This window comes from Pimephales promelas, chromosome 2 (assembly GCF_988280905.1).
Source record: "Pimephales promelas chromosome 2, fPimPro1.hap1.1, whole genome shotgun sequence".
In the NCBI taxonomy this organism is placed as follows: Eukaryota; Metazoa; Chordata; class Actinopteri; order Cypriniformes; family Leuciscidae; genus Pimephales; species Pimephales promelas.
The window spans coordinates 29,905,504-29,915,717 of record NC_142770.1 but is presented as its reverse complement, the minus strand read 5'-3'; the positions used below and the strand labels follow the sequence as shown (position 1 = coordinate 29,915,717).

Sequence of the window (10,214 nt, the reverse complement as noted above, 5' to 3'; positions counted from 1 at the left end):
CACGAAAGGAGGAAAGAGCCACATATGGAAATATTTTGGATTAGTCTAATGTCACGTTGCCATAAGAGGCCGATTACATGCAAATTCGCAATTTCAAATATAGGCGCGAGGCAAGCGCGCTCATAATAAAAACTCGTTGCATAGCAACGACAGACGCCGCGTGAGAGCAAGCGCTTTGGAAAGAATAAGCACGCGCAAAAATATTATTCAAAAAAAAACACGCGCGACATGTGAACGGCCTCTAAAGTGCTTTCGGGGTAGTTTTACGAGTACATGAGCACAGTAGTATCCAACCGACACCAGAGTACTGGTATTAGTATCGATGCATCCCTATTTATGTCATTTAATGTCAGTGCCAGTTCTAGGCGTAATCTTGCCTTTATAACTCAGCAGTTTTAAAAAGCCTTTTCAAAATTAAATATGAATGCAGTTTTAGATTAAATAAAAGTACAGTCAAATCAAATAAAACATGTTTTTTTCTCCTGTAGCCTATAGTTTGGTAATGCTACAATAAGATACCATTCATCAACATTAGCTACTTCACATCAACACATTGAGTGAACAATATATTTTTACAACATTAATTAATGTTTGTAAATGTTATTTAATAGAAACACTTGATTGTTCATGTTTGTTCACTTCATTCATTGTGCATTAAATAAATGTTAACGGATTAGAACTTTACAAACAACTTTAAAAATGTGTTAGTGTATACTATTGTTTATTTTAGGTCATTTTATCTAATTTTTTTCTAAAGTGTTTATAATACAAATGTACAGTTTCCATAGTTGTAACCGTGATAAACACTTAAATATATGTAAATTTAAACTAAGCTTAGGTACCGAAATTGGTACTGAGAACCGTGAATTTTTACTGGTATTGGTACCGAATACTGAAATTTTGGTACCGTGACAACACTAAAGTGATCATTGTCAGCAATTTGGTGAACACTGATTCCCCAGTCTGAGAGAGCAGAGTTTTTATCAGGGTTTTTGACGCGAACTTCGTGGGATTTCGTCGGAATTCAGCAGGTGGTAAAATCGTGTCATTTATCACTGCCTCCTGTACACCTGCCTTTAGTGTGAGGCTAAGTAAACGTGCTCGTGCTCCCAAAAATATTGGTACTCAAAAGCACTTATGCATACATTGTGCACAAGCCAACTTACTGAAAGAAACGCTTAAGTTGGCTTTCACAAGCCAACTTAAGTGTCATTGCACCTTCGATATGGGGAACTGATGAGCTGGAGCAGTGGTTCCCGACAACTGGCTAGGGGTGCCGCAGAATCTCAGCTTTATTTTCCTATGTAAACAGCCTAAACTAACCTTCGTACCATATAATAACCTTTTACAGCATATTTTAAAATAATTTCAAAACTCCAACATGCATGTCCAAACGAAAATGAATAAGCGGGATTTTATAATAAAATCCTATTATACATTTAAAGTTTAAATGTTTATTTACCGCTAACTGGACTGTTGTCGGGAGGAATCGCTCCGCCCGTTTGTAATGGGCTCAATTTTATATTTCACGCAGATTGACAGAACAGGACAAATAGATACAATTATAGGTTTAAACAAAAGAAAAGCAGAAATGTCACAGCCCAGAAGACCGACTGTCTTTTTTATAAAAAAAAAAGACAGTCTATCTTGGCTTCACTTTACCGTCTTTCTTGGCTTCACTTAACATGTGTTTTTCTAAAACATCAAACAAAAGACAATCTTTCTTGATCTGACGATAACTTCAGTATGGCTAGTGAATGCGCCAGAGAAAAATGCACATTTCAAACGAATTACATAAGCAGAGAATTGTCTGTTTTCTTTCTTTTTGAATCGTTCTGTTTAAAAGTAGACATTTCGAGCTTTCTATAGATATATTTCTGTGGTGTATGAGGCAAGACCTACCTTATAAGCTGTGTTTCGGTTAATTTATGACTCGATGAGCTCCACGCCGGCGCCGTGTCGTGATTATCTATTGTCCGTTAGCTAAATACCGTATTTAGGCTACTTCTTTATTGAATCCAGGCAATTGGTCGATTATACATTTATTAAAGGAACACTCCGACTTTTTGGGACTTTAGCCTATTCACCATATCCCCCAGAGTTAGATAAGTCCATACATACCTTTTTCATCTCCGTGCGTGCTATAAGTCTGTTTGACGCACCCACCGCTAGCCGGTGATCCACTTGTCCTGTCTGTGCTATCGATGGGATGGCCGTATCCTTCAGCACATTATGGTCCGTGTGGCAAATTCCATTTTTTTCAAAATAATCGTCCTCATTGAAATGTACCGAGCAAACATAATGTCCCTTGATAATCTATTTAGGTGTGTTTGGATCAATATCCGAGTAAGTAAGTTAGCCATTTCTTCATCCAGTCAGCGTTTTTAGTTGGAATTCTGTGAAACATGGTATTACGTCCCCTGTTTACTGTCGCAGCTATTTACAATAGAGCGAAAACCCATGACTAAACTACGCTTTTACTATTTATAAATTGCTAAATCTGTTACCCAAACTCTGAGCGAACTCTCGGCTCCTCACCACGGCGTGTCTCCGGTGATGCGGTTATCACTCCGCCAAAGTAGCAGTGCTTCGCCTTCAGAGAATAGTTCCCAGGTTTTATACGGTTAAAAGATGTCTGTGTCTCATTTGACTTTGTTATTTGTACAGTCTGTGACTATACAAATCACAACATGTAAATAGGAAAATGTTTGCGTTATTTTGTCACTCATTTGGATTAGTATGAAAGCTGCAACCATTCATATCCAGTCTTTATGCTAAGCTAAGGCTAGCGGTGGGTGCGTCAAACAGACTTATAGCACGCACGGAGATGAAAAAGGTATGTATGGACTTATCTAACTCTGGGGGATAAGGTGAATAGGCTAAAGTCACAAAAAGTCAGAGTGTTCCTTTAAAATTAAGATAAAATTAATACAAAAATGAAATTCACCTTAATGAAAGGCTTTATGCTTTATGTTTGATGTGAAAGTTTTAAAGCAGTCCTTCAGAGGCGCTTTCAGAGTGATCAAGTCCGTAACGGGGAACTGTCACGAAACATTATTTATCCCTCATAAATACATACACGAAAAATAAGACAAAATTAATATTTTATGTTCTGTGGAGATGAGCCAACCGTGGGTAGTATTACTTTTTACACTTTTGCCACCTAAAAGTAAAAGTTTTTTTTTTGTGTGTGTCGTATATACATAACTGATGTGTTTTTCCCTTAAATATAAACGCGTGTGTAGTGATATTTTTCAAATATCTAAAGGGGGCATGGATAAGATGTTTCAATATACTGATATTAAATGCATTTTCTGAGAATTTACATTTCAAGTTTCTTTTTTCTTTTTTTTTACCTCAAATGTCACGTCCATGCTGGAATTGCCCATTTTTAAAGAATATATCCTCAACTAGTTTTGTGATGTAGGTAGGTCTACATATTTTATAATGTTAACTTAAAATAATACTATAGTAATTTAAAGATGTGGTAGCATTAGATTTGGACAGGAAGGATAACTCTGGGAGTTAGAAGGGGTGTGTCTAAAATGTTGCCTTCTCACACACATTTCTGTTTCATATAGCATGTCAGACAGCCATCATTTCTGCTAAAGAAAATGACAAAAATAGTAACGCACATTAAATTGGATGTAACTTTAATCCAATTACTGGTTTGGAAATAGTAACGTACTTTTTACTGAAAAAAGTGTTCAGAGTCAGACTAGAGTTACGCATTACTAAGTAACGTGTTACCGGCATCACTAATTGTATATAGGCCTATGTATGTACACATGTTTGTTTAGTTTAATTGGGTTGGGGTGCCGTGGAAAAAAAAAAACTACAAAGGGATGCCTTGCTTTCAAAAAGTTTGGGAACCACTGAGCTGGAGAGACTGAGCATGCGTGATCGCACCGTTTGTATCGACCTTTCTTTCGCTCAAGTTATACTGTAATGATACATGAACACAGGTGAACCGAGGACTTAAATGATGGGGCGAATTTAACTGAAGTTGTGATTACAAATTACTTTATTTGAATGTATTATTATCCGCCTGGGTAATAGAATTGACATAGTTATGTGAGGACATAAAAGAACTGGTGAACCGATTTTTTGAACCGGTTTGTGGAACAGAACCAATTCCCATCATTGTTTCATTCCCGCCAATAGAAGGCACAGTCATGTTCTCATGTATGAGGGGGAGATTGGTGATCTATTTAATTCTAGGTTGAATATTATTAATTAATTGATTTTGATTTGAATCAAATGTTTATGTATTTTGTATTATTATAACTTCTGGTTTCTCTTGTAAGGATTTTGGCCAGGCGAATCAATTTTTAATTTGTTTTATTGAACACACCCCCTTCCACGAGGAGCGCGCGCTGAGGAACAAAGGACAATAGCTGTGTCCCAAAGTGAAGGCCGTGGACTTCGAAGGATGCAGCCTATTCGTACTTGGAAGGACGCACCATGTAGCCGTAGGATTTGTAATTGCGCTACCAGGTGTTCCCCATTATGCTGTCGCCTAGCAACGCGGTGATAGGAGAGCTACAATTCTACACGGCAGAACACTAACGTTACTTGTTGAAATGGAGCAGGAATATATTATTTTTATTTTTATCTTTTATGTTTTACTGGAGGAGATGGTGAGGATGTTTCATCCCCAGCGCCGCCGGGTGATATATCTCCGGCTTGATGAAAACCGGCTCGAGGTAAGGGAGTCATTTTATAATTTAATAACTTATTTGCTTCATCCCAATTCAGAAGTTGCAAATTTCATTGCTGCAGAACACTTTAAAATGTACTTAAGTATTGGATGTACTTGAGTAATGTAATCCCATATGAAAAAAAAACTGCATGGTTCATATACAGCAACCATATATCTTCCTTGCTTAAATTGGCTAGAATTACCTTACGTGTTTCATGTAAGACCAATACATGTCCTATAAAAAATCAGACCGATTATGTCCCCTTTCATACTAAATAGCACACATACAACTTATAGGGGATTTTTGCATCATATATGAAAACTGTAAGTCTTATATGAGTTGTACATGACAAAATACTTGTAGAAAACACACAATATTCATATACAAATCATTTAAAGGTCTTATATTGAATTATATGAATTTTACATGACAAACATATGCAATGGTATATGGTTTTATTAGAAAATAACTTAAATTCATATACAAATCATTTAAAGCTCTTATATTGAATCATATGCTAGTCAAATTAAAGTCATATAGGATTTATACACATTTTGTGTCATTTTTTTATACTTATAAAAAGTGTGTCATACAGATTTCATGTTTAGATGACCAACATCACTTATATGAAGTTTGCAAATTTGGAAATTGTACAGTGCAGAATTCTGTTCATTTAAAGTAAAAAAAGGCAAAATACAAACAGTGGTTTTAACAAACTATTTATTTTATTAACGAACAAGCCCCTTTACATCATAGGTTAACCTTTAAAATAAACAATGAATGCACAATATAGGCATTTCTGTCAAATGGTCTGTCATACTTCAAATCCTGAACAGTGAAGTTTCATAGAGCAGGAACGGCTGTGCAGATCCAACTTCCTCTAGCTCAGTCATTCCCAAAGGCGGGGTCCCGACCCACAAGTGGGTCGCGGAAGATTTTGAATGGGTCGCCAAGTCGAGCACTATTTTTCAGTGTGCTATATATACTCTCTAGATCAGGGCTATTCAATTGGCGGCCCGCGGGCGATTGTGCGGCCCGCCATTCATCTCCATACGGCCCGAGGGCACCCCAACCTCCCTCCTCCTATTTTCTGGTGGTGCGGCTAAATTTGGTTAGATATGCGTGTGGCCGCAGTGGCGCGTGCAGCTGGACGACTATATGCACTGTGTGTGTACCATGAGCGCTCCGACTGACCTGAGAGAAACATTTACAGTCCGAATATTTCAGCAGTTCTTATGTGTGTCCCGTATTTCTGTCGACTGAACCAGCGATATTAATCATTCGTTGGTTTGATTATTTCCTTTCCATGAATTGGCCAAACGCGCATGCATAAAGGTCTGAAACGATTCGGATTCGTTCACCTGAAGCGGTTTCTCGGTCAGTGATAACAAATAGAGAACAAAACAGCGCTGGTTTCAGTTGTTTCACTAGTTTACTTTGAGCTAGGCAGCACGGCCCAGGGGATAACGAAACGCAAAGCTTAGCTAAAGCCCGGACACTATTATTAAACAGCGTTGTGACATCTTAGTGAGAAGCGTTTCAATCGGACACTCCTCTCTCTTACAAACCACAAATCTCTCAATGATTTTATCTAGTTTTAAATCGGATGAAACAGCCTTAACATTCCCAATAAATGTGGAATATTTATATTGAATACTATGTTATAGTCATTTATATTGCATAATTTAGATAGGGGGGTAGAGGAATGTATTATTAATTAATTGTGTGTATAGTTTTTTTGTTTTTACCTGTTTAGGCATTTTTTTATACAGTGGTAGTGAGCCATGCATGGTTACACAGTTTCACTGTCAGGATATTTTAATTTAAGCCTAATTATTATAGTAAATTGTGTACACTGTAATGATGAGAATATGAAAACAGTGAGATGTCCTGTCAACTCTTCATTTCTCATTTAACCTATGCATTTCGCTCATTGTCAACAACAGGTTAAAAAAGTGCTTTGTCAAATATCTGTATCTCTTTTAAATAGTTAACTGGAAGCTTAACTGACTTTAAAAATGATCATACATATTTTGTTAATGCATACATTCTCTTCGTGATATATGAATAGGCCTTATGTTTATTGGGTCACAAAGATTTTTCGACTTTAAAATGTGGGTCCCCAGAAAAAAAGTTTGGGAAACACTGCTCTAGCTAGTCCAAGACTTTGAAAAAGGTCCGTTCCACCAGCGGGGAGTCCCTCCCCGGACGAGCGCGCCGGCCCCCCGAAATTTTTGGGGGGCCGGCCGGCCGGCGGCACCCCCGGCCCTCGCCCGGCGTGGGGGGGCGCCGACGGGAGGGGCCACAAGTTTCGGGACCGCAGGGGCAGTTCCGCCTCGACCCCCACGGGGGAGCCGTCCACGGAACAGCCCGCGAACCCACTAAACGTCCGACCGGACGCCTTGCGACGGGAGGAGGAGGAGGTGGTGGTGGTGGGGCTCTCTGGGGTCCCCGGGGGGGCATCCTCACCCTCCACGGCTGCCTGGAACAACGCCCGCTGTTCCAGGGCCTGCTTGGCATCCAAGTTCAATGCGTAGAACTTGTCAGCCGTGGAGGTGTCGTGGCACATGAACCGTGCCACTTTGTGCCGGTCCCCGGGGCTGATGGTGTTCTTGGCCTGTTCAGAGAGAAAAGCACAGTTGGAAACAAACACCCTTACGTCACGAGTTCACAAGGCAGAAAAGCACGGGCTGGAAAACTCACGTGGGTTGCGATGGAGGTCCTGACATCTGTGAATGTCGGAGTTCCCGGCAGTTCAAGCCCAGCCCATGCCTCCTGAAAATATTGGTTCAGGTTCTTGCAGGGGCTGGGCTTGGAGGTGAAAAAGAAATACTGGGCGTCGCCACCACCCACTAGCTCCTCCCTCATGGCCAGGAACTCCGTCATCCACTAATATTCGGTCTCCGTCACGGGCAGCTGAGCGGCCCCGAAGGCCTGGTTCGTCTTGTGGGTTGAAATCTGTGGAAACAGCAACAAACGAGCAGCGTAAGAGAAGGACAGAGACAGAGAGAGAGAGAGAGAACATTTAACATTCAACTCACATTAATCACATAGCACCCGTCCATGGTCGCCTGGCGCGCTGCCCCCACCTCCGCAATGGTCATGTTCTGAAACACCCCACCGCGATGCCCGTAGATGCAGGCCAGGTAAGCGGTGAGGTGCCCATAAAATGACCACTGGTCCTTCCTGTCAAGGGTCACCTTCAGACGGGCTATTGAAAAACAACAACAAAAAATGTGTTAAACAGAGTGCTACGCAAAGGTTTAAGAGCTAAGAGGAGGCAAAAACTTACCAAGGATTTCAGGAATGGCGGCCCTGGCGGAGGCAACGCACTGGCGGAGAGCGGCCTTGGGGATCAAGTGGCACTCCTTGGCCTGTTTGACCCCAACCTCGTGGACCACCACTCTCCGCCGAACCGAGCGGATCAGGCTCTTGATCTCTCGGTTCAGGCCGACCATGATGGTGCGGGAGAGGCGGCAGGTGGGCGGCGGGGTCTCGGAGATGTACATCAAGAACTGCGACACGTTCTTTAGGTACATCTGGATGGTTGGCTCCGCGATCTTGGCCTGGTTGAGGGACTGGTGCCAAGACCGCATCCTCGCCGTCTGGTTGAGAAACCCAAAGCTCGCCAAGTCGGTGTGCCCCGCCGCCATGGATCCTATGAAATTCCTGATGCGGAAGATCTTCGACCCCACGTTGTTCACCAGCCTGGGAGTGGGGTCGGCGCCAAGTTGATGTCCGTGGAATTCCTCCAGCAGGACGTCTGCAAAAAGAGAGACACAACACACAACAACATACAGGGTCAGAACAAAAACACGGGGGTCAGAAAACACTGTCCGCAGAGGGAGAAGCCACAAAGCAATAATAACGATAATACATTTACTTAAAAAACATTTAAAAGTTGCTTTCTCAAAGCACTTTACAGACAAACATAACAGAAAAGCTACACACTTTAAACGAACAATTAAGCGAGTTAAACAAATCATCAGGTAAAAGCAATCATAAAATAAATAGTACTCACTCAGAGCTGGCACGTGGTCGGGGAAGGGATGCCTCTCCTGCTGCGGAGACGGCTGGGCAGGGGAGAGAGGCTGGGGGACCCCGTCGTCCGGCTCCTCCGAAGGCCCGGCCTCTCCTTCCTCCTCGTCGTCCCCGCCGCCGTCTCCCTTCCCGGGGGACCAGAGAGCGGACAGGAGCCTCCCCGTCACCCTCGCTACCTGGGAAGAGGGGGTTGACCTTGACCTCCTCCTCAGTCGCTTGTAGCGGCGGGTGACCTCCTGTAGCGCCTTGCTCAGGGTTTCCACCTGGAGGTGCATGTCCGCCAACTGGTCCCTGACGCACAGGCAGGCTGGGTTGGCGCAGGGTGGAGCAGGGGCGTCCGCCACCTCCTCCTCCTCCACAGGCCCCGAGATGTCCTCCTGATCCAGAGTCGAGGCCAGCGGCACTTCAGGGTTACTCGCCCTCAGGTTGGCCAGGTCCTCCAGGATTTTCCTCCGCTTGATTGAAGCCAACGTCTTCTTCCGAGTCGAGGGAGTTAGCTCGCTGTGGCACTTCAGGTGGCGGTCCATTCGGGCGGTGGTCTTGCCGCAGGCGGGCACCGGGCAAGTGCCCTTCCGGACGTCCACCCTCCCGGAAGAAAGGGCCAGCAGCAGTTTCCTCTCCTCCTTGTTCTTCACAAGGTGGGTGTTGGTCAGGTGCTGGCTCAGCTGGTGGTAGGGTCTGAAGCAGATCGGGCAGTCTTCAATCGCAATGTCGAGTTCTTGCTGGAAAGACTGACCCGTGCAGGGCTCTTTTATACTCTTTCGGAGGACACTTTCAACTGAGATGGACTGTCCAAAGTTTTTCTCGGGAGCCGCTTTCTCCACGTTCCAGGCACTTTAATATATTTGCAGTGGAGGATAAGGCCTCTCCAACGAGCCCACCCATGATGTCCAACTCGCCGAGATACGGGCGATTTAGTCCCGAGATTTTAGAATGCGCCCGACGGTTTTCGGCTCATATCTCCGCGAAAACGCGGCCAAACGGGACGATTCTTTTACCAATCTCTTCTGCTCAAATAGACGCTTCCAAAGAGCCCACCCACGGCTGGATGCGTTAAGTTTTAGAGCACGGAAATTCACGTTTTATGCTCTAGCTCTGGCCCCTGGGGGCCCACGGGGCCGTGGGTGGTCTCCCCGGAAAGGTCTGAAAAGGTTTTAGCAAGTGGGGCTTCATAAACAAGTTATACGTTGCTGCTCCTTTGAGCTGAGATCTGGACATCCCATGTAGCATTTATGCCATTATAAAAATAGGGGGTTCGTGGACGGTGAAATTTCGGGACGGCGCTTGGTGCCACAGACTCGGGGGGGCCCTCTGAGTGCAGTAAAACTAATTAAAATGTAAATTATGTATTTAATGTAAATTTAATTAAAATGTCCATTAATATAGTGGGTTATTGGACGTATAGGGGGTTCACGGACAGTGGAATCATGGGATGGCGCTTGGTGCTATGGACACCGCGGGGCCTGCCGA

General features: G+C 43.4%; 1 protein-coding gene across 1 annotated transcript; it reads right to left on the bottom strand.

Moving 5' to 3' along the window:
* Positions 1-4,968: 4,968 nt before the first annotated feature.
* On the bottom strand, positions 4,969-8,258 carry LOC148997154 (uncharacterized). Its single transcript, XM_089132810.1, has 4 exons — positions 7,996-8,258; positions 7,407-7,914; positions 6,891-7,320; positions 4,969-4,973 (listed from the first exon to the last, which is right to left on the bottom strand). The coding sequence occupies exons 2-4, from the start codon at positions 7,587-7,589 to the stop codon at positions 4,969-4,971; spliced, it is 618 nt and encodes a 205-aa protein (XP_088988936.1). The 5' UTR covers positions 7,590-7,914; positions 7,996-8,258.
* Positions 8,259-10,214: the final 1,956 nt, after the last annotated feature.

Excerpts from the sequence above, each read along its gene's own strand:
- LOC148997154 (XM_089132810.1), bottom strand. The coding sequence starts at position 7,589 with ATGACGGAGTTCCTGGCCATGAGGGAGGAGCTAGTGGGTGGTGGCGAC. Across the intron at positions 7,321-7,406 it reads GGACCTCCATCGCAACCCAC|GCCAAGAACACCATCAGCCC; the intron begins GTGAGTTTTCCA and ends CTCTCTGAACAG.